At 60.2% G+C, this 23442-nt stretch overlaps 2 protein-coding genes across 4 annotated transcripts in view; both read left to right on the top strand.

The window, feature by feature from the left end:
- Positions 1–12138: 12138 nt before the first annotated feature.
- ZNF771 (zinc finger protein 771) lies at positions 12139–20379 on the top strand. 3 transcript variants are annotated; one of them, XM_073346500.1, is made up of 4 exons: positions 12139–12273; positions 13017–13162; positions 13512–13622; positions 18765–20379. In XM_073346500.1, exons 3-4 carry the CDS (start codon positions 13544–13546, stop codon positions 19409–19411), a joined length of 726 nt encoding a protein of 241 aa, XP_073202601.1. In that variant the 5' UTR covers positions 12139–12273; positions 13017–13162; positions 13512–13543; the 3' UTR covers positions 19412–20379. The 3 variants fall into 3 exon arrangements, with proteins under 3 accessions (XP_073202601.1, XP_073202602.1, XP_073202600.1); XM_073346501.1 differs by lacking the exon at positions 13017–13162 and having other exon boundaries at positions 18768–20379; XM_073346499.1 differs by lacking the exon at positions 13017–13162.
- Positions 20380–20410: 31 nt separating this feature from the next.
- Positions 20411–23442, top strand: part of SEPTIN1 (septin 1) — a 7023-nt gene continuing 3991 nt past the window's right edge. Inside the window, exons 1-4 of the mRNA XM_073346351.1 lie at positions 20411–20680; positions 21201–21291; positions 22251–22337; positions 22837–22961. Of these exons, the coding sequence (XP_073202452.1) occupies positions 20411–20680; positions 21201–21291; positions 22251–22337; positions 22837–22961 (573 nt within the window). The remainder of the gene's footprint in view (positions 20681–21200; positions 21292–22250; positions 22338–22836; positions 22962–23442) is intronic.

Below are 23442 nucleotides of genomic sequence, written 5' to 3'. Positions count from 1 at the left end.
AATGTCACTTAAACTGTCTTTGAATAACTTCCGCATGTTGGTTGCATTACCCGTCACATAAGCCGCTGCTTTTAAAAAATCACTTTTGTGTAGGACAAGAGTCTTTATAAGAGCTTGCACAACTGTGTAGTAATGAACATGTTCGAACTCCACTGTTTCTATGAGCTTGGCAGCAACTGGGCAATCTTCTGAAACCTGCATCCGCTGTATTAGAATATTTGCAACATGCCAGAGTAGGCTGCCTGGAGAGTCATCCACAATTACAGCTATGTGCTAATCCTTCCATTCAGTGCTCCGTTGTGGCTTGTTTAGTTCAAAGACGCAGGGAATATGGACTTGTCATATTTAGGAATTCTCGCATTTTGGGATTATCTGGTTTGCCTAGTGGGATATCTACACTGCCACCAGCCTCCATCTAGTCTAGTACTGTCATTCCCCTGGATTTCTGATTTTCCTTGTGTACACGTGCCAGTAATTGGGTGCTGTGGCTTTGCAGATGTCATGTCTCCACTCTCTGTCCTTCATTTTCCTTTTTCGGTGCGGGAACATGACGACCTTTCAGGTGGTCACCTGTGCGGCCCTTTTTAACATGGTCAAGAACTTTGGTGCGAATTGTGTACAATAACTTCCCTCCGCCCACATGGAGCACGCCGGGGCTGAATTCTTTAACTCTCTCCTCCGGCGTAACCGGGCTAGGCATTGGTAGGGAACGGCTCGAATGGCCAAAGTACAAGGTGGAAAATCGGAAGGAATGGGTGATTCTGGAAATCAAAAGTAATTTTGGAAGAACTGTGGCAATATCTGGAGAACATTGGCCCTGTTCATTAGGGTCGAAATCACATTGTGGAAGGTTAAGCGCATGGGTCCGAAAGGGTTTGCGTGACTTCAGGTTGTGCTGAGGGACATTGTTAAGGTCCTGGTGAATGGGGAAATGTTCGTTTCCCTTGATTTGCTGGACTTCCTGGAGGATTAGAGCAAATGGGTGAGGGAACAATGTACGACCGCACGGGCAGCCAAGGTGTTGGGGTCGACTTTGCGGGTTCCAGTATGTGACCCCCGGGGTACAACCTGGAACTGTGGGTGCACCATGCCACCTTAACTCTCCAGCCTGGGCTGTCTCACACAGTGCAGTGCCAGTGACATGCAGCAAAGCCCTCCAGGTGCTGCGATCACTCAGCCGTCACCAGGTGGCGCTCCACACCCAGCTGAGTTGCATGAATTCTCCCTGAGCCACTCACGAATCCCACAGAGAGAGGCATCAGCCAAATCCCCCCAGCTCCCAGCCTTACACCCCAGAAATATACTGTCTTGCACTGCTCAAGACTACTTGGACAGTGCAAGCTCATGAATTGGTTCGCCACTCCCAACAAAGGGTAGTGGTCATGCAACAACCCTTGCTAACCTGAGCTGGGAGTCTCTAAACATGTCAACCCAAACTGCCCTGTTTTAGATAAAACATAAACCAGATTTATTCATGACACAAAGACAGATTTTAAGTGATTATAAGTGTTAGAATCGCAGTCTAAATTCAATTTCTGACCTCTGTGCCTATTTTTCACTTTAACAGACTAAGCAAGATTTGAATCAAACAACTTTTCTCACCCCACTGAATGTTCCAGGCAGCTCACAGTTCTCAAAACACAGGCTGGATTCGCTTCCCAGCCTGGGACCAATCTCCCCAGCTCGCAGTCTTTGTCTTCCAGTTGATCTTCCAGGTGTTGAAATAGGGGAGGTCAGAAGCCAAGTGGTGACGTCATCGACCCTCATTTATACTTTCTCTCCAGGTGCTAGAAAGCTCCTTGCTGTGATGTGAGGGTCAGGCAGCCCCCACTGGGTACATGTCCTCTCTGAGGAGTCTCTGGGAGGGCCACTTGGGAGAGTGCTTTCTCCTTGATGGGCCGTCAACGCCTGTCTGGCCAGCGTAGCTGCTCCTTTGTCCCTATTGAAAGGCCGGCGGTGGGCATCTCTCATCCTCGCCACATATTTCTGTAACAAACACAGAGCAAAACTTCATAACTTCACATACAATGGTAACACGCACAATCCAACAGGATAGTCGTGTTCAACAGATCATCACTTCTCAAATGATACCTCACAAGGCATGTATTGTACAAAACATAGGATTACATCACAGTGGTGAATACAGGGGTTCCAGGGTGGTAGTTTGAGGTACAGAGTTCACAGCATATGGGTGCGGGAACAGCGTGTGACAGCACGGGCAGACTGGGGGTTGGGGTTGACTTGAGGGCTCCAGGGATTCACTTCATTGCAGGGTCGGTCCAGTTGGCACCAACAAATCGAACGTGGCTACTTCTGATCCGTGCCCCGTGGTGCGCAGTACTTGGCTACAGAGGACACAAGAGCCATCACTGATGTCCGTAGCACTGATGTTGATGCTCCCCAGCTTGTGCCTGCGTTTCTGGACCAGGTTGACCCTTGGCTGTGTCTTGGCAGCCACCTTCTTCAGATGGTTGTGGAAGGTTAGCATGCGAGCCAGCTTCACGCCGGGATAGGTCACGTCGCACAGCGTTGCCGCAGAAGGACGCTTTCAGGGTGCACTTAGCGTTCACGTTATCAAGATGGGATGCAGTGACTGTTGGTTTGTGTCAGGGTTGGCTTGAGCCTCCATTTCCGGAGATATTCCTCCCTGGTGTTTAGGTCTGTCACGGAGTGTGGGGGAGTCCAGGCCCTGCACCCCTCTTCCTGGGATTCACTGAGACTCTCAGCCAGCCAGTAAAACAGAAGGTTTATTGGACAACAGGAACACAGTCCAAAACAGAGCTTGTGGGTACAACCAGGACCACTCAGTCACGTCCTTCTGGGGGAGCAGGGAGCTTAGACCCCAGCCCTGGGGTTCCCTGTGTTCCTCTCCCCAGCCCCAAACTGAAACTAAACCCACCCAGCCAGTTCCCTGCTGCAGCCTCTGTTCACATTCCTGGGCAGAGGTGTCACCTCCCCCTCCCCCTCCTGGCTCAGGTGACAGGTTCTCAGGTCTCCCATCCCCAGGGCACATTCCCAGGTCAACACTCCCCCCTCCCTGCTGAGTCACATCGTCACATCTCTCCCCCCTTAGAGACTGAACTGAGCGGGGTCACGCTGACCAGTGACCTGGGGAAGTTCGGGGCCCCCTCTCCGGGACAGCGCATCCGCTATCAGGTTGGCACTTCCCTTCACGTGGACCACGTCCATGTCGTAATCCTGCAGGAGCAGGCTCCATCTCAGGAGCTTGGCGTTGGCTCCTTTCATCGGGTGCAGCCAGGTCAGGGGAGAGGGGTCGGTGTAGACGGTGAAGTGTCGCCCGAAGAGATAGGGCTCTAGTTTCTTGAGGGCCCACACCATGGCCAGGCACTCCTTCTCGATGGCCGCGTAGTGTTGCTCCCGGGGCAGCAACTTCTTGCTCAGGTACACGATGGGGTGTCTCTCCCCCTTTTCATCCTCCTGCATTAACACCGCCCCCAGTCCCGTGTCTGAGGCGTCGGTGAACACCACAAAGGGCTTGTCAAAGTCTGGGTTTGCCAGAACTGGGCCACTGACCAGAGCCTTCTTCAGCGCCCGGAAAGCCTCCTGGCACTGCTCGGTCCAGACCACCTTGTCTGGCTTCCCCTTCTTGCATAGCTCCGTGATGGGGGTGGCTATGGCGCTAAAGTGGGGCACAAATCTTCGGTAGTATCCTGCCATCCCAATAAAGGCTTGGACCTGCTTTTTGGTGTGGGGAGCGGGCCAGTCTCTGATCACCTCCACCTTGGCTGGTTCCGGCTTTAGGCGGCCGCTCCCCACCCGATGGCCCAGGTAAGATACTTCCACCATCCCCACCTTGCACTTCTCCGCTTTTACAGTCAGCCCAGCCCCCTGGAGTCGGTCCAGCACTTGTCTAACCTGGGACACGTGGTCCTCCCAGGTCTGGCTAAAGACACAGATGTCATCAATATACGCCACGGCAAAACTCTCCATCCCCCTCAGGAGCTGGTCCACTAGGCGCTGGAAGGTGGCCGGCGCTCCCTTGAGGCCGAAAGGCAGGGTCAGGAACTCATAGAGCCCCAGAGGGGTGATAAAGACGGATTTCAGCCGGGCATCTACATCCAGCGGCACTTGCCAGTAGCCCTTTGTAAGGTCCATGGTGGTAAGGTACCGAGCTCCTCCCAGCTTGTCTAGGAGCTCGTCCGGCCTGGGCATGGGGTAGGCATCAGATACAGTGATGGCATTGAGCTTCCGATAGTCCACACAGAACCGGACCGACCCGTCCTTTTTGGGGACCAGCACCACCGGCGAGGCCCAAGGGCTGGCAGATGGCTGGATCACCCCCAAAGCCAGCATGTCCCGGACCTCTCTTTCCAGGTCCTGAGCAGTTTTCCCTGTGACTCAGAAGGGGGAGCATCTTATCGGCGGGTGCGACCCTGTCTGCACGCGGTGGACAGTCAGATTAGTGCGTCCAGGCTGGTTGGAAAACAGCTGTCGGTACAGATGCAGCACCCCCCTGATCTCAGCTTGCTGGGCAGGGGTTAGCTGATCCGAGAGGGGAATTGTTTCCAGGGGGAAACCAGCTCTGGTCCCAGGGAATAGATCTACTAAAGGGTCATCTCCCTGCTCCTCCCACTGTCCACACACGGCCAACACCACATTCCCCCTGGCATAATATGGCTTCATCATATTCACATGGTACACCCGGCAGTGGTGCGCCCGGTTCGACAGCTCCACCACATAGTTTACCTCATTGAGCTGCTTGACAACCTTGAAAGGGCCCTCCCAGGCGGCCTGTAGTTTGTTCTTTCTCACAGGGATGAGAACCATCACTGGATCCCCGGTGGCGTAGGCACGGGCCCGTGCCGTGCGGTCATACCAGACCTTCTGCTTCTTCTGGGCTCGGGCCAGATTCTCCCTGGCCAGGCCCATGAGTTCAGCCAGTCTCTCTCGGAAGATCAGGACATACTCCACCACTGACTCTCCATCGGGAGTGGCCTTCCCCTCCCACTCGTCTCTCATCAGGTCCAGGGGGCCCCTCACCCTCCTGCCATATAACAGTTCGAAAGGCGAAAATCCGGTCGACCCCTGGGGCACCTCCCTGTATGCGAACGGCAGGTGAGGTAAGTACTTGTCCCAGTCCTGCGGGTGCTGGTTCGTAAAGGTTTTCAGCATCATCTTTAGCGTCCCGTTAAACCTCTCCACCAGCCCATTGGACTGGGGGTGATACGCTGAGGCCCAGTCGTGCCGGACCCCACATTTCTCCCACAAGCACCGGAGCAGGGCCGACATGAAGTTGGAGCCTTGGTCTGTCAAGACTTCCTTGGGGAACCCCACTCGGCTGAAAATGGTCAGGAGCGCATCAGCCACGGTGTCGGCTTCAATGGAAGCTAAGGGCACTGCCTCGGGGTAGCGGGTGGCAAAATCTACCACCCCCAGAATGTATTTCTTCCCCGACCGGGTCGTCCTGCTGAGAGGCCCCACGATGTCCATGGCCACCTTCTGGAAAGGCTCCTCTATGATGGGCAAAGGTCTCAAAGCCGCTTTCCCCTTGTCCCGGGCCTTCCCCACCCTCTGACAGGGGTCACAGGATCGGCAATACTGCCGGACCGTGGTAAAGACCCCGGGCCAGTAAAAGTTCTGTAGCAACCTCCGCCGGGTGCGCCGGGTTCCCTGGTGCCCTGCGAGGGGGATGTCATGGGCCAGGTACAGGAGCCTGCGGCGATACTTCTGGGGGACCCCCAGCTGCCTCCTGATCCCACAGGACTCTACTTCCCCTGGGGGAGCCCATTCTCGGTACAGGAACCCCTTCTCCCACAGGAACCTCTCCTGGCAGCCTCTCCTCATGGTCCGTCCCACACTGAGGTCGGCCAGGTCCCTGAGCTTCCGCAAGGAGGGGTCTTTCCTCAACTCGGCCTGGAACTCAGCGGCTGGGGCAGGGACGGGGCCCGGTTCCCTCTCGCTGGCCAGGTCTGAGGCCTCCGCCTCTCTGAGCCGTGCCCCTCGGTGCTCCCTCCCCACCAGGGTAGGGTCCTGCGCCTCCGGTGTGGTACCCTCCCCGAGGTCAGGGCGCAGTGCCCCTCGCCGGCTCTGGCTACGCGTCACAACCAGGGCGGCCTGGGGCTTGCTTGGCCAGTCCTCTAGGTCTCCCCCCATCAAAACTTCAGTGGGCAAATGGTGGTGTACCCCCACATCCTTGGGGCCCTCCTTGGCCCCCCATTTCAGGTGTACCCTTGCCACGGGCACCTTAAATGGGGTCCCGCCCACCCCTGTCAGGGTCAGATAGGTGTCGGGCACCACCCGATCTGGGGCCACCACCTCGGGCCGGGCCAGCGTCACCTCCGCGCCCGTATCCCAGTATCCATTGACCTTCCTCCCATCCACCTCCAGGGGAACAAGGCACTCTCTCCGGAGGGACAGCCCCACGCCCACCCTGTAAACTGAGCACCCTGAGTCCAGAGCCTCCAGCCCTCTGGTGGAGCTGGCCTGGGGTACTCTTCCCTCCGGGGCAGGTGGTAAACTGGTAGGCCCCCTTTCCTGGGTCGTCTGCCCCTCGTCCAGCTGGGTCCCTACCCAGTTAACCCTGGGTAGGTTGGGTCTGCTCAGTCTGTCCCTGAGCCCGGGGCACTGGGACCGTACGTGGCCTCTCTGGCCACAGTGATAGCAGCTCAGGTCACGTTGGTCCCCTCGAGCAGGTCGGAGGGGCCCGACGCCAGGCGTTCCCCTTGGGAGGGGGTTCTCCCTATTTCCCCGCTGGGAGGGCCCCTGGTGACTCTCTCTCTGCATCGGGGGGGCCTGTTCTTTTGGGGCTCCTCCCGGCTACCCCCTGACCGACTGTTCACAAACTCGTCGGCCAGCTGCCCTGCGTGCTGGGGGTTCTCGAGCTTTTTGTCCACCAGCCACAGCCTCAGGTCGGAAGGGCACTGATCATACAGTTGCTCCAGTACGATTAGGTCCAGCAGGTCCTCTTTAGCTCGGGCCCCAGCTGTCCACTTGCGGGCATACCCCTGCATCCGGTTGGCCTGGTGTAGGTAGGTGACCTCAGGCGTTTTACGCTGACTCCGGAACCTTCTCCGGTACATCTCGGGGGTCAGCCCAAACTCACGGAGCAGGGCCTGTTTGAACAGTTCATAGTCCCCTGCCTCTGCCCCTGTCATTCGGCTGTACACCTCCACGGCTTTGGGGTCCAGTAAGGGGGTGAGAAACTGGAGCCTGTCTGCAGGGTCAACCCTGTGCAGCTCACAGGCATTCTCAAAGGCCGTCAGGAAGCTATCTATGTCCTCCCCCTCCTTCCGCTGGGCCAGGAAGCACTTATCAAAGCTCCTTGCCGTCTTGGGTCCCCCCGCACTCACCGCAGCCGGCGCCCCACTGCTCCTCAGCCTGGCCAGCTCCAGTTCATGCTGTCTTTGTTTCTCCTTCTCCTCCTGCTCATGTTGACGTTGTTTCTCCTCATGTTGACGTTGTTTTTCATGATCCTCCAGCTCCCTCATTTTCATCTCCCTCTCCCATTCCAGCCGCCTCCGCTCCAGGGATGGGGAGCTCCGCCGGGAGGATCCCCTGCTGGGTGCCGGGGTCAGGGTGCCCTCGGTATTCACTGGGCTTCCCCCAACCCCTCCCCCGGACATAGGTAGGAAGGGTCTCGGGATGTCCTCAGCAGCAGTCTGACCCCTCCCAGCCCGGTCAGGCCCCAGGGCCCACGCTGCGTCTGCCGGGCGGCTTCCCTCAGGGACAGGGATCGGGTCATCCAAGCGATCCCTCTCCTCCAGCTGGGCAATCAGCTGTTCCTTGGTGGACCTCCCGATGCGCAGCCCCCTCTGCCTGCACAGCTCCACCAGGTCGCTCTTAAGGCGTTTAGCGTACATCTCCCTGCTGGCCACTCGCAGGCCGGGCAGCTTCCCACGGTTTCCAGGAAAAGCCCCTCGTGTGCCGGTCCTTCTTGAGGTCACCGACTCTTTGCCAGGGTCGAGCTGCAGACTCCTCCGCCCCTGGGACCGCTCGCTGCAATCCCCCGGGGACCCTGTTACTGCAAAAGTCCTTCTCTCTGGTCACACATTCCCAGGGGTTAACCGCCCCCCGAAACTGTCTCTCTCTGGATCTTCAGCACGCCTGGTCCCCGTCAATTCCCCTTCCTTTTACTGCTCCCCAGTCACTTACTGCAGGAAGCGCCGTTCACGGGGTGCAGTACATCCCACCGCTGCCACCAGTTGTCACGGAGTGTGGGGGAGTCCAGGCCCTGCACCCCCCTTCCTGGGATCCACTGAGACTCTCAGCCAGCCAGTAAAACAGAAGGTTTATTGGACAACAGGAACACAGTCCAAAACAGAGCTTGTGGGTACAACCAGGACCCCTCAGTCACGTCCTTCTGGGGGAGCAGGGAGCTTAGACCCCAGCCCTGGGGTTCCCTGTGTTCCTCTCCCCAGCCCCAAACTGAAACTAAACCCACCCAGCAGGTTCCCTGCTGCAGCCCCTGTTCACATTCCTGGGCAGAGGTGTCACCTCCCCCTCCCCCTCCTGGCTCAGGTGACAGGTTCTCAGGTCTCCCATCCCCAGGGCACATTCCCAGGTCAACACTCCCCACTCCCTGCTGAGTCACATCGTCACAAGGTCCCCGTTCAAGGTGGACTCAATGTCATGGAAGGTGGCTGCTTGCATCGCCAGGGCGAGGTCATCTGCATCTGCAGATTTGCGTGACTTCGTTGGTGGCATGTCGCTCGTGTAGACGCTGAGGAGCATCGGCGCGACTACTGAGCCTTGGGGCTGTCCGTTGTTGAAGAGCCGGGACGAGATGACTCTGTCGCCCAAATGGACATGTAGCCACCTATTGCTCAGCACCGTCCATAGCAGGCATAGTGTTTTGTGGTAGTGGACGATCCTTGCGAGCGTCAGCATCTGGCCTTTAATCCAGACTAAGTCGTAGGCCGATGACAGGAATACAAAGGCTGCGCCCGTCTTAGATTTCTTCTGGAATCCAGCCGCCATGTGCATTGCAAGGGACAAAACTTGGTTGCGTTTAGGCCGGAATCCCGCTTGTTCTTCGGGGATCACTGAGCCGACGGGAGGGCTGATTCTCTGGAGGATGATGCGTTCCAGGTGTTTGTAGGTCATGCACAGGAGTGATATCAGCCTCTAGCTTCCCAAGTCATCAGTTGGCTTCCCCGGTTGGAATATGGCATTGACGATTGCCTCCTACCGGGCTTTTGGGATGGTTTTGGTGTAACGTTTCGCCAGCCATGGGAGTCCCTTGGGACCTACTTGATGAAGAAATTCCAGGGGGATACCATCTCCGCCAGCCAGCTTCCCTTTCTACATTGGGGCTAAACCTTCTTTATTTCATCTGTGCTGATGGCGGTGGGGTTGTGTGGAGAGACTGGTCATTGGCCGGTGTAGCTGATGATGGCGTTTCGTCTTTTGGTGCTCTTCACCAATTTGGAGGCTATGGCGTTGGGCCGGACTTTTGAGGTCTGATATTCAATTAGCAATGGTGAGATGTCATAGTAGGACCAAGGCATGGCGACTTGAGTGTGTGAAGTCCAGTCCTTGAACTAGCTGAGTCTAGAGACTAGCAGGGCTTTTGTAACCTGTGGGCTGCCCGACTGGCTGTACTGCTGGGCCAGATCCTGGGTCTCTTTTGTCCAGCAGGGAGTGTTTTCTTCCTGGAAGCCCATGGAGATGCTCTTCTTGGCGGCGGTAAGCCGGCCAACAAACCAGTGATAACATGCCAGTGTCACCACGTTTTCGACACATTCCCTATAGCTGTCCCAGTCGGCTTTGGCCAGATTCCACTGTGGGATTTGTTTGGACAGAATCACAGGGATTGCGATGCCGAGATGGGTGGTGATAGGCCTATGTTGGCTGTTGAGGAAGTCGGGAAGTATTTTGTGACATGCGTGCAGCGTTGAGATGATGGAGGGGTCCGGGTTTAGTTGCAATGCCAGGGAGCAGCGTGGAAAGGTGCTCGCTGCTTGGGTTCAAAGACCAGTTGCAGATCTTACGCAGACATCCAGTCCAGGGGACGGTCTGTGTGTGTGCGAATACTTGACAGTCCAAAAAATATGAGTTCACCCCCAAACAGAGCAGGGCTTGATCGAAAGTTTGTGGGTTCTGCACAAGACAGTTCAAAATGTAAACCACCCTGGACAAATTCACGGCCCTGCATTGTCCCGGTGACAGGGAAGACTTCTTTCTTTCATTGTACGCTGCGGTCAGCAGCTGTCCTGTGGCCCCCAAGGAACAAAAGAAGTAACTTGTCCTCTGGAAAGTGAAATACACCGCCCAAGTAGCAGAGCAGTATCCTCACACCACCGGGCCCTTGTGTACCCGTGGTGAATCCCTCACTGATAAAGTCGGTCGTTGTTTGTGGACCTTTTCTGGGAGTACAGTAATGTATTCCTAGTACTTTGTCAGATGCACTTTGCTATGTTCTTTCAGAAAGTTTGGATTGTTTTTAATGAATTCATTTTTTATTGGGGCCAAAATGTTTTCAGCTTTTGGCCCAGTTTTTAGTGTGTCCTGATGAGGGTTAAATATGGATTAATTAACGAAGCGGATGCCTTTAAAATAGAGTATGTGACATAGACAAAGGAGCACAGACACAAACTTGCCACCCAGGAAAACCCACTCGCTATTTGTCTCACATTATTAAACATCGGTGCATGTGGAAATCTGGTTAAACTCTCTGGGGTGAAAACCTGGACTGTTGGGGGTCGCTGAGACGCAAAGTCCATGTCTTAAGCAATGACCACTGGAAAGTTGTACTCTTTGGGGCTCAGGGACGGCCAACCCCTGGCCTCTCTGCTTTCCGTCACCGCCAGGGCCCAGCCCTGACTGCCAGGGGAGAGCACCCCCTCCAGGAAGAGGCTGGGGCAGCCGGGAGCTTCCCCCCACAGCCAGCGCCCGCTGCTGGGAGCCAGGACTCCTGGGTTCTGTTGCTGGTCCACGGGCCCCAGACTCCAGGTGCTGCCTCAGGATAAGGAATAGGTCGGGTTCACCACGCTCCCCAACCAGGTGCATTGGAAATGTGTGAAGAAGGGATTTGACTTTACTCTCATGGTGGCTGCTAAAGGGTTAAACCCCATTGCAGCCCTACAGCCCCCCCTGCTTGGGATAGAACCCAGGAGTCCGGGCTCCCAGCCCCCCCTGCTCTAACCCACTAGCCCCCACTCCCCCTCCCAGAGCCGGGGAGAGAACCCAGGAGTCCGGGCTCCCAGGCCCCCCTGCTCTAACCCACTAGCCCCCACTCCCCTCCCAGAGCCGGGGACAGAACCCAGGAGTCCGGGCTCCCAGCCCCCCCTGCTCTAACCCACTAGCCCCCACTCCCTTCCCAGAGCCGGGGACAGAACCCAGGAGTCCGGGCTCCCAGGCCCCCCTGCTCTAACCCACTAGCCCCCCTCCCCTCCCAGGGCTGGGGAGAGAACCCAGGAGTCCTGGCTCCCAGACCCCCCTGCTCTAACCCACTAGCCCCCCTCCCCTCCCAGAGCCAGGGAGAGAACACAGGAGTCCGGGCTCCCAGCCCCCCCTGCTCTAACCCACTAGCCCCCACTCCCCCTCCCAGAGCCGGGGAGAGAACCCAGGAGTCCGGGCTCCCAGCCCCCCCTGCTCTAACCCACTAGCCCCCCTCCCCTCCCAGAGCCGGGGACAGAACCCAGGAGTCCGGGCTCCCAGCCCCCCCTGCTCTAACCCACTAGCCCCCACTCCCTTCCCAGAGCCCGGGAGAGAACCCAGGAGTCCGGGCTCCCAGCCCCCCCTGCTCTAACCCACTAGCCCCCACTCCCTTCCCAGAGCCGGGGAGAGAACCCAGGAGTCCGGGCTCCCAGCCCCCCCTGCTCTAACCCACTAGCCCCCACTCCCCCTCCCAGAGCCGGGGAGAGAACCCAGGAGTCCGGGCTCCCAGCCCCCCCTGCTCTAACCCACCAGCCCCCACTCCCCTCCCAGAGCCGGGGAGAGAACCCAGGAGTCCGGGCTCCCAGCCCCCCCTGCTCTAACCCACCAGCCCCCACTCCCCTCCCAGAGCCGGGGAGAGAACCCAGGAGTCCGGGCTCCCAGCCCCCCCTGCTCTAACCCACTAGCCCCCCTCCCCTCCCAGAGCCGGGGAGAGAACCCAGGAGTCCGGGCTCGCTGGGCGATTTCCCGCCGGCCACAAAGGGGTTAAAACCATAGAGCTCAGCAGCGTCCTTCCTTGGGGGGGTCTGTGACGTCACAAAGAAGGGCCCTTGCCCCTCCCGCAGCGGGGGCGAGCCCGGGAGCGGGGGAGTCTCAACACCCCCCGTCCGGCTTTGCGGGGCGCTCTTAAAGGGCCAGCGGCGCCCCCGCGCAGCGGTGAGTCCGGGCTGGGAGCTGCGGGCGCGGGGGGGCCGGGCAGAGCCCCGGTGGGGGATTGGGGGGGGGGGGGTAAGTGATGACAGTCCCGCCCCTCCATCACTCCGGAGTCACTCCTGACTGCAACGGGGGCAGGGCGGGGTTCTGCTCTCAGCTCCCCTGGGGTCAATCCGGAGTCACTCCTGATTGCCATGGGGGCAGGGCGGGGCTGTGATCTCAGCTCCCCTGGGGTCAATCCAGAGTCACCCCTGACAGCAGCGGGAGCAGGGCGCGGTTCTGCTCTCAGCTCCCCTGAGGTCAATCCGGAGTCACTCCTGATTGCCATGGGGGCAGGGCGGGGCTGTGATCTCAGCTCCCCTGGGGTCAATCCAGAGTCACTCCTGAGGTCAATCCAGAGTCACCCCTGACAGCAACGGGGCCAGGGCCAGGTTCTGATCTCAGCTCCCCTGGGGTCAATCCGGAGTCACCCCTGATTGCAATGGGGGCAGGGCTGGTTCTGCTCTCAGCTCCCTTGGGATCAGTCTGGAGTCACCCCTGAGTACAGTGGGGGTAGGGCTGGAGGAGCAGGGCTGGATTCTGATCTCAGCTCCCTCTAGCTACCACATTAGACCATATCAGAGTAATTACTTAATTAAGTGTCTCAGATTCCTGCCCAAGATCGGGTCCGTTGCGCTGGGCGCTGCTCAGACCCCGCCTTGTCCGAGATCGGGGGCCCCCATCGCGCCGGCCGCTTGTCGTTCCAGGCGAAGGGGAGGCGCATGCTGCCGGTGGACGAGGGGCGCAAGGAGATCGACAGGGACGCCATGCCGCAGAATTGCGGAGCCGGTCTGGCCTTGCCTAGGGGGCTGGCTGCCCGCCAAGCTGGGACGGGTCTTGGAGAACCGAGAAGGTCTTTAACCCTGTGATGGCCCCACACTCAGACACTTCCAGCCTGCGAGGGACCCTGGGGACCATCTGGTTTGGCCTCCCGCCTAACCCAGGCCAGACGTCCCCACTGGGTGATTCCTCCATCCAGCCCGTAGCTGATGGCTGAGCTAGAGCGGGGTTTTCAGACAGACCCCTCCCACCCCCGGGACAGGCCTCTGAGAGATGGAGAATCCATCATATCCCTGGCTAGGACCTTCCAATGGTATCTCACCGTCCTCCTCTGCCCCACTGACTCCAAAGGAACAAGGGCCCATTGACCCCAGCTGGGTCTGGCCCCACTGACTCCACCCTCTCCCCATCTTTCTCCACAGGCTTCCCCCTCCCCAAGACTGACTTGAGGTGGATGGAGCGAGGGGAGGAGCCGTGGGGCCCTGATCTCCCCTCTCCCGAGGCTGGGGGGACCCACGGTGAAACCCACACAGGTGAGGAATGAGGGAGACCCCTAAGGGGAAGGTCAGAACTGGGGCCCTTCCAAACTGTGTCTGGAGTGGAGCTCTGGGAGGGGAGTGGGGTCTGGTGTGTTAGAGGAGGGAGGGCTGGGAGCCAGGACTCCTGGGTTCTGTCTCCAGCTCTGGGAGGGGGATGGGGTCTAGTTGGTCAGAGCAAAGGGGGCTGGGAGCCAGGACTCCTGGGTTCTCCCCACAGCTCTGGGAGGGGAGTGGGGTCTGGTGTGTTAGAGGAGGGCAGGCTGGGAGCCAGGACTCCTGGGTTCTACCTTCACTTTCAGTTCTTCTTCGAGTGATGGTCCCTATTGTTATCCATCAAGGGTTGACACGTGCGCCATGCGTCTGGCCCAGTGTCCGCTGGTCCGCACATGTCCCCTTCCTTCGCCTCATGGTGTCGTCCGAGGCCATAAGAGGCAAGGCGGACCGACCGCGCCTCCCATTCCTTCTCCACTGCCGCAGGGTCCGAGCCGGAGCTGCTACTGTCCTCGCGTCTCTGACGCCCTTCAAAGAACAGCCGTGGTAGAATTGTCCAGAGTTCCTCTTATTCTAGTTTCTGCTGTTCTCCGTCTCGTTGAGTGTTGAGCAGAAGTTCTTAGGAGATGAGAGACTTTGGGGACCCCATTTACCAGCTCCCGCCCCCAACCCAGCACCCACGCCTGCATATGGGATTATGCCAAAGACGGCGGGGTTCAAGGTCTGCGCCGGCAGCCCGGGTTCGTTCTCGCATCAACGCTGCCTCTCCTGCTTGGGGGAAGCCCATATTGCATCCGGGTGCAATGGCTGCCTCTCCTCCCAGCCGTACCCGGGAAGGTCGGGCTCTTGGCCTTAGCAAGCATCTCCTGGAGGTTGCCATGAGGCCGCCCTCGGACCCAGGCCGGGCAGCCCCGGAGAAACCCAGGAGCTTGCCTCCGACTGTGGAGATCGGGTCCGGTTCAAGTGGTACCACTACTATGCAGCCCGTGCGGGGCCTAGCCAGGAGGCGAGGAAGCAGGCCCAGAAGCGTGGCAATAAGTCTTCCTCCTGGCCTAAGACGATGCGCCTTCCGTGAGTTCCCGCCACGGAGAAACGGCGCGTTCCCGGGCTCACAAGCGGGACAAGAAATCGTGTAGGCCGGGGGGATCCGCTGGTACCAAGCTGCTCACGCCGGGGAGGTTAGAGACGGCGCCGGAGCCATGTGAACTGTTCGCCCTTGGGGAGCCGAGTTCTCCTCGTCTCCCTCTGCCGTCTCACGGGCTCCAGCCCAGGGTTTACCTCAGTCCAGTCATGGGCTCGCTCCCCGTTCCCCTACGGCGTAGACCGGTACCACCGTTGGAACCGGGATCCGCCTTTTCAGCCTTGGAGGATTCGGATGGCTTTGGGCACCCTCGAGTAAGCGCTCGGAACCAGTTTTGGAGGGTGAGCCGCTCAGTTCGGTTCGGCCGGCGCAGGAATCCTTCCAGACACGACTGTGTCCTCAGCTCCAGGTGGCTTTCGCTGGTTCCAGGACCTCCTACGGAGGGTGGCGGGGGACTTCCGTATTCCACTGGAGGGAGAACAGGGCAAACACCCGGCCCACCCTCTTTGGTGGGGGAGTTGCCTAGCACTCTCTGTACCAGCTTGGAGTGCAGTAACAACGGACAAGCGGGGCCCGGCTGTCGTTCGACGTGGCTCTACGATGGAGTTCGCAGCGCTACCTCATCCACGTTCCCCCCGCCCTGATCCCTGCTCAGGGACCACGCTCACGACAGCATCCTTGCTGTAGAGGGTCGGCTCCCTACCGCAAAGGGGAGGCGATAAAGCAGGTTCCTCCGGACTCTCAGGGCCTGGGGTTCTGTTCCACGTATTTCCTGGTACCCCAGAAGAAGGTGGAGACCAATCCTGGATCTGTGTCTCCTCAATTACTTCATCCACAAGCTGGTTTCGGATGGTCACGGTGGCAGCCATCATCGTGTCTCTGGATGGTTCACGGTTCTCAATGTGCGAGGTTCCTGTTTTCACATAGACGTCCACCCAACCCACAGAAAGTTCTTGAGATTCGCGGTGGGCCCTCGGCACTTCCAGTACACAGTCCTACCCTTTGGACTCACCCCTGCTCCATGGGTCTTCCCCAAAGTTTCCTCTGTCGTAGCCGCCCACCGCCGGTGTCACGGGGTCTTTAGATTCCCCTCCCTCGACGACTGGCTGCTTGCAGCGCAATCCGGGGACGCCGCCATTCCTCCCCTGGAGGCGAGCGTCAGTGTCGAAAAATCGGTTCCCACGTGGCCCCTGGATGTCACAGGGGCCTCCGTCGATGCGGTCTCGGCACGGGCCGACCCACCAAGGGACAGATTCCAGACCCTGTGGGAACTCGTCCCCTGAGTAAGCAATGGTCCTTCTCTTCCAGTCAGGACCTGCCTATCGCTCCTTGGCCACACGCATGTCAGTCACCACCTCCGCTCGCCTCCGCCTTCACTGTCTGCAGCTGTGGCTCCGGAGAGCCAGTTCACCCATGCGACCATGGGCTTTCTGTCATCTACCCACCCAGCCACCCCGAGGTGCTCTCCTCGCTCCAGGGGTGGACGGTCCCCAGGCTGGTCATGCCTTTCCTCCCATCCTCTCCGGACACGATCGTCACGGGCGCATTGCTCGCTGGCTGGGGCACCCTCAGGGGCGAGCATGTGACGCAGGGGACCTGGACCTCTCAGGGACCCAGGCTGCATATCAACACCCCGGGGCTTCGGGCGGGGCGGAGGCCGCGTTGCGCGGGAATGTTCGTCGGCAGCGCAAGACGTACCTCCGAGCAGCAGGCAGGCATCCACCAGGCTCTTGTCCGGCCAAGTGGATGCATTTCACCCCCTGGGCCCGACACCCTCCCCACGACGACATGAACATGCCCCTTCTCTTGGGCTCCTGTGCTTGGTGATGTCGGGACTCGCTCTCCGTCTCATCCCGGTCCACCTAGCGGCTCTCAGCGCCTTCCACACCCCCCCCCCCATGCGCAGACATGCCGTCCGTCCGTCTGCAGCCATTGACGGCCAGGTCTGCTCCGAACCTGCCCGCCCATCGCGCCCCCGCGGGACCTCAACCTCGTTCGCGCGACGTGAATGAAATCGCCCTTCCTCATAGCTATTGCTTCCATGAGACAGGTCAGTGAACGGATCGGGAGGTTGGGCCCCCAAAGTCTCCTGGCGCCTGCACCCCAAGTTTCTCCCAAAGGTCGTCCCCCGGTTTCAGCTCAACCAGCCCATCCACTTCTTTCCGAAGCCTCCCACCTCGGCGGAGGAGCGGCGCCTTCCCTTCCTTGACGTCCGCCGGGCCTTGGCCTTCCACCTGCACAGAACAGGACCTTTCCCGACATCCCCTAGACTGCCCGCCCCGTGATCCTTTTGGTTCTAGTGCTAAACAGTCTCCACATGGAGGGTTTCTAAGTGGATTTGGGGGGTGTTTGGCTCTATCCGTTGCCAGGACGGTCTCTACCCCGTGGGGTGAGGGCCCCTTTCCTCAAGAGCGTACAGCCGCCCTGCGAGACACGATGCTTTCGGACGTATGTCAGTGTGACGGGTTCCCTGGGGTGCAGCCTGGAACTGGGGTACTGCTGAGCCCTCTGTCCCACCAACCTGGGCTCCCTCTCACACTGGCATGCTGTGACAAGCTGCAAACCCCTCCAGGTCCTGCACTCACCCAGCCATCCACAGGCAGGGACACACCCAGCTGAGTTACGTAAATGATCTCCCAGCCACTCAGGAATTAACAGTAAAGAGGCTCCGGCCAATTCCCCACAGTTCCCCAGCCTAGGACCCCAGGGCTGTATGGTCCTGCCCTGGTCAGAAGCCTGACCAGTGTAAGTTTATAACTTAGTCCACCCCTCCTTAAATGCAGAGAGGACGTGCACCAGTTCTTGTTCCTGAGCAGATTTCCCAAGCACTTCAACCAAAACCCACTCTTTTAGGTAAAATATAAAACCGGTTTATTAACTACAGAAAGACAGGCTTTAAGTGATTATAAGTAATAAGCATAAAGATCAAAGTTGGTTTCCTAAGAAATAAAAGTAAAATCGCAATCTAAGTTCTATAAACTAGACAGGATTTGAATCAAGCCGTGTCTCACCCTGATGGTCTAGTTCCTTACTACACAGGCTGAGATTCTCCTGTCCAGCCTGGGCCCACCTCCCCAGTTCAGTCTTTGTTCTCCAGATGTGTTTCCAGGTGTTCAGTTGGGGGTGGGGGGGGGAAGAGTGAGGCCAAGTGATGATGTCACTTCCCCTCTTTTATAGCTTTTTCCAGCCTGCTGGAAAGAGCCTTTGCTATGACACGAGTCAAGCAGCCTCCATTGTCTGCGTGCTCTTTCTGAGAAGTCTCCATTGTATACAGATCCTGGGATAATCCTTGGGAGTATGGATTCCTTTAATGGGCCATCAGCGTGTCTGGCTGCTCCACTGTTGCACCTGAAAGGCTGGTTGTGGGTGTTCCCAACTTCACAATATATTTCAGTCACACACACATATAGAAAAACTTCATAACTTCCCATCCAGTGACAGCACACACAGTCCAACAGGGTATTAACGTTCAACAGATCAAGACTTTTAAAGTGATACCTCACAAGGCACGCACTCTACAAACCATATCGTAATCCTATCGCCCTGGTCAATAGGGGGGTGCCAGGGTGTTGCTTTGGGGTACAGAGTGTCACAGTCGGGGGGCCATGCGGAGTTCGGCACATGCCTTTGCTGCGCGTTGCGCCTTGGTACGAGGCTCTGCAACGGATGCCTCGTTCGGCACGGCAGGCCTCCATCCTCTTCCTCACACCCTCCTCCGAATTCGGCATTGCTTGGTCATCGCCCTGAGTGGAACGCAATAGAAACCATCACTCGGAGAAGGAGAAGAGGTTACTTCCCTGTAACTGGAGGTTCTTGGAGATGTGTTGTCCCCTATTTGGATTCCAACTCCGCCCTCCTTCCCCTCTGCTGTGGAGCAGTTAGATTCGTGGCGGAGAAGGAACCGGAGACGCGGTCGCAACAGACTCGACTTTCGAATTCTCCGGCTCTGGGCACACAAATACAGATCGGGACCACCCGTCTCAAAGAACCTCCAGTTACAGGTACACGACCTCCTCTTCCAGTCCCGTTCACCCACCCCCCGATCTCCTTTCTCTCTTCCCCAGCAGCTACCGGGGCAGCCGTGTTCCCGGCCCCCTGCCACAAGCCGGCCGGCCGCTCCTACCAGTGCCCAGAGTGCGGGAAATCCTTCCGGCAGAGCTCGCACCTCCTCCAGCACCAGACCACGCACACGGGCGAGCGCCCCTACCGCTGCCCCGACTGCGGCCGGGCCTTCAGCCAGAGCTCCGACCTGGTGCGGCACCAGCGTGTCCACACGGGCGAGCGCCCCTACCGCTGCCCTGACTGCGGCCGGGCCTTCAGCCAGAGCTCCAACCTGCTCCAGCACCGGCGCTCCAGCTCCGGCGCCCGCCCCTTCCGCTGCGCCCAGTGTGGCAAGGACTTCGGCCGCAGCTCCCACCTGCTCAAGCACCAGGCCACCCACTCCGGCGAGCGGCCCTTCGGCTGCGCCGACTGCGGCAAGCGCTTCGGCCACAGCTCCAGCCTGCTCCAGCACCGGCGGGTCCACGCCGGCCAGCGGCCCTTCGGCTGCGCCGACTGCGGCAAGAGCTTCCTGCAGAGCTCCGACCTGCTCAAGCACCGGCGGGTCCACACCGGGGAGAAGCCCTACACCTGCGGGGAGTGCGGGCGCGGGTTCAGCCAGCGCTCCCACGTGGTCAAACACCGCCGGGTCCACAGCCGGGGCAAGCCCTGAGAGGGCGGGGGGGCGAGATGGGTGGTGATCTGGGGAGAGATGGGAACAGATGAGCAGGAGGGAGGTTAGATCGGGAGAATACGGCCTATGGGGACAGCTCCCACGGGGGACGGCTCCGGCCACCGGACTCCCGAGAGACTCTGCCATGGGGCAGCCCAGGACACAGGAACACCCATCCCCCTCCACGGCACAGACACCCCGACTGACGAGGCGACCGGGGGGCTCTCAGTGCCAGCCGGACAGAGGAAACACCTGGCTGAGGGGGAAGCTTGGGGCTCAGCAGCGTCTCGGCCACAGACGGAGACACTCAGTGGGGAGTTACACACGCTGCTTAGGGTGGGGCGGGATGGTGGGAAGGCGATGAGGATGTCAAGTGGGGTGTCTGCCGTGGGGAGGGGTGGAGGCAAGCTCCCAAATTCTCCCCATCCCCTCCCTAAGACCCAGCTCCCATCTGCCCACTGTACCCCCAAATCCCCTCCAGCCCCCCCAGATCCTCTCCCCGCCCCCTCAGCTACACCCTGTCCCCTCATCCATTCTCTGCACCCAAATCGCTCCCTGCCCCATAGCCATGCCCCCCCAAATCACCTCCAATCCCCTCAGTCATTCCCCCTGCCCCTCTAGCCATTCCCCTGTCCCCTGAAACTGGATGGGCCCATGGGTCTGAGCCGCGGGATGGTCTGAGGGAGGAGGCGGGATACCAGGCTAGATGGGCCCATGGGTCTGACCCAGGGCTGCGGATCAAATCCTTCTCTCTCCAGCTGGCCCCGGGGTTCCCTAGCTCGGTTCCCCCAAAGCCCAGGCCCCTCTGTGACAGTTCAGAGCATGGTTCCCGATGATGTCAGCGCCCCGCTGCGAACTCGGGGTGACTTTTCTTCGCCGCCGGCGCGAGGAGACGGCTGAGTGGGGAGCTCGGGGTGGGTCGCGCACGGGCTCTGGGCAGGCGGCCAATAAATACAGGCTGAGAGAAACGGGCACCCTGTGTATCTGTCTCTCCGCCCCATGGCCCCCCCACAGGGCTCCGCCAGGAGTGTGGAGGGAGAGCGCCCCCTGCTGGGCGCCCCCACCGCCCCGCTCCCTGCAGCACAGCGCCCCCTACTGACCCGCAGGGGCCAGCCCAGCCTGCCGGGCGAGCGCAGGGGTGGGGTGGCCAATGGGAGGGCAGCCCCGGGCGTGTCACTGTTTCCTTTCGCTTCTCGGTGCGAGAGGAAGTGGGCAGAGCAGACGCCGCCAGGTGCACCGAGAGCTCAAAGCAGAGCAGACGCCGCCATGGTGAGCACCCCACGGCCTATCGCCGGCACCCCTGCCCCACTCCCCACAGCGGCCCCTGCTGGGCGAGGCCGGGCTGGGGTAGCCGGGAGCTTCCCCCCATAGCCAGCGCCCCCTGCTGGAGAGGCTGGGACTAGAGTCGTCGGGAGCTTCCCCCACAGCCAGGGCCCTTCCTGCTCCCCACAGCGCCCTGCCCCAGCGCCCCACGCTGGGTGAGGCGTGGGAAGCCCAGACTCCTGGGCTCTGTCCCCAGCTCAGGGAGGGGAATGGGGGCTAGTGGGTCAGAGCAGGTGGGGGGCTGGGAGCCCGGACTCCTGGGTTCTCTCCCCGGCTCTGGGAGGGGAGAGGGGTCTGGTGGCTTAGAACAGCAGGGGCTGGGAGCCCGGACTCCTGGGTTCTCTCCCCGGCTCTGGGAGGGGAGAGGGGTGAGCTGGGTTAGCGTGGGGGGTGGGGGCTGGGAGCCAGGACTCCTGGGTTCTGTTGCTGGTCTGAGGGCCCCAGACCCAGGCTCTCTCTGTCTCAGGATAAGGAATACGTCGGGTTCGCCACCCTCCCCAACCAGCTGCATCGGAAATCTGTGAAGAAGGGATTCGACTTTACTCTGATGGTGGCAGGTAAAGGGTTAAACCCCATGCACCCCTATAGACCCCCTCCACTCTAACCCACCAGACTCCACTCCCCTCTCAGAGCCTGGGAGAGAACCAGGAGTCCTGGCTCCCAGCCCGCCCTGCTCTGACCCACCAGACCCCACTTCCCTCCCAGAGCCAGGGAGAGAACCCAGGAGTCCTGGCTCCCAGCCCGCCCTGCTCTGACCCACCAGACCCCACTTCCCTCCCAGAGCCAGGGAGAGAACCCAGGAGTCCTGGCTCCCAGCCCGCCCTGCTCTGACCCACCAGACCCCACTTCCCTCCCAGAGCCAGGGAGAGAACCCAGGAGTCCTGGCTCCCAGCCTGCCCTGCTCTGACCCACCAGACCCCACTCCCCTCTCAGAGCCTGGGAGAGAACCCAGGAGTCCTGGCTCCCAACCCGCCCTGCTCTGACCCACCAGCTCCCACTCCCCTCCCAGAGCCAGGAGAGAACCCAGGAGTCCTGGCTCCCAGCCCGCCCTGCTCTGACCCACCAGACCCCACTTCCCTCCCAGAGCCAGGGAGAGAACCCAGGAGTCCTGGCTCCCAGCCTGCCCTGCTCTGACCCACCAGACCCCACTCCCCTCTCAGAGCCTGGGAGAGAACCCAGGAGTCTTGGCTCCCAGCCCGCCCTGCTCTGACCCACCAGACCCCACTCCCCTCCCAGAGCCAGGGAGAGAACCCAGGAGTCCTGGCTCCCAGCCCGCCCTGCTCTGACCCACCAGACCCCACTCCCCTCTCAGAGCTGGGGAGAGAACCCAGGAGTCCTGGCTCCCAACCCCCCCGGCTCTAACCCACCAGACCCCACTCCCCTCTCAGAGCCTGGGAGAGAACCCAGGAGTCCTGGCTCCCAGCCCCCCCTGCTCTGACCCACCAGACCCCACTCCCTTCCCAGCGCTGGGGAGAGAACCCAGGAGTCCTGGCTCACCCCCTGCCCCTCCCTGCAGGGGAGTCTGGGCTGGGGAAGTCTACGCTGATCGACAGCCTGTTCCTGACGGATCTGTACAAGGATCGGACCCTGCTGGACGCCCAGGGTGAGTGGGGGGTGGGGCAGGACCCAGGGCTGTATGAGGGTGGGTGAGGGGTGTGTGGGTGCGGCAGGGGAGGGGCGGAACCCCAGGGTGGATTGGGGGGTGAGTGAGGGGTCTGGAAGGTGGCTGGCGTGAGGCGGGATCCAGGGCTGTATCAGGGTGGGGGTCGGGGGTGCAGTTGGGGTGGGGTGGGGCGGGACCCGGGGGTGTTTGGGTGCTGGGGAGTTGGGTGGGGTGATCTGGGGGTGTAGCAGCGTGAGTGAGGGGTCTGGGGTGTGGCCAGGGTGGGGCGGGACCCGCGGGTGTATGGGGGGGTGGGGTGAATTGGGGGGTGAGTCTGGGGGCGCGGCAGGGGTAGGGCAGGACTCGGGGTGTATTGGGGTGTGGCCGGGCTGGGGAGGGACCCGGAGGGTGTATCAGGGTGTGGCAGAGGTAGGCGGGACCCGAGGCTGTACCGGGGTGAGGGGCCATGCCCCCCCGGCGCTGATCCTGTCCCCCCCAGCGCGCATCCCGCAGACCCTGGCGATCGAGCGGCGAGCTGTGGAGTTGGAGGAGGGCGGCGTCCGGGTGAAACTCACCGTCGTGGACACCCCGGGCTTTGGGGACGCCGTGGACAACGCTGACTGGTGAGGGGAGGGCCGGGGGACACCCCTGCCCAGGCCAGTCCATAGTGGACTATATTGACTGGGTGGGGGATGGGGGAAGGGCGGAGCAGTGCATTGTGGGATATGCTCATGAAGCCCCCTCCTTTCCTCTCCCGCAGGCCAGTCCCAGCTGGGAGCCCATAGAGGACTATATGGACTGGCAGGAATGAGGAACTTGGGGCGGGGGCTGGGACAGTAGTGCATTGTGGGAACCCCTCACCAACTTCCCCCTGCCCCTTCCCCTGGGCTGGTCTTATCTGGGGGCCCATGTTGGACTATATTGACCAGTAGGGACCTGATGGGGGGGGAGATTCAGGGGGGGCTGAATTGGGAGAGTGGGGGCAGAGTCTGTCAGGGCAGTGCATTGTGGACACAGGCTCTAACCCCTCCCCAGGACTGGTCCCTGCTGTGGGCTGTTACTGGACTATATGGACCAGCAGGGATCCTACTCTGAGATAGCGCGT

Source organism: Lepidochelys kempii, chromosome 6 (assembly GCF_965140265.1).
Source record: "Lepidochelys kempii isolate rLepKem1 chromosome 6, rLepKem1.hap2, whole genome shotgun sequence".
NCBI lineage: Eukaryota > Metazoa > Chordata > Testudines > Cheloniidae > Lepidochelys > Lepidochelys kempii.
This window is presented reverse-complemented; position numbering and strand designations above follow the sequence as displayed.

Coding starts and splice junctions, on each gene's coding strand:
- ZNF771 (XM_073346499.1), top strand. CDS start 13,544: ATGGAGCGAGGGGAGGAGCCGTGGGGCCCTGATCTCCCCTCTCCCGAG. Junction 13,623..18,764: donor CCACGGTGAAACCCACACAG/GTGAGGAATGAG, acceptor TCTCTTCCCCAG/CAGCTACCGGGGCAGCCGTG.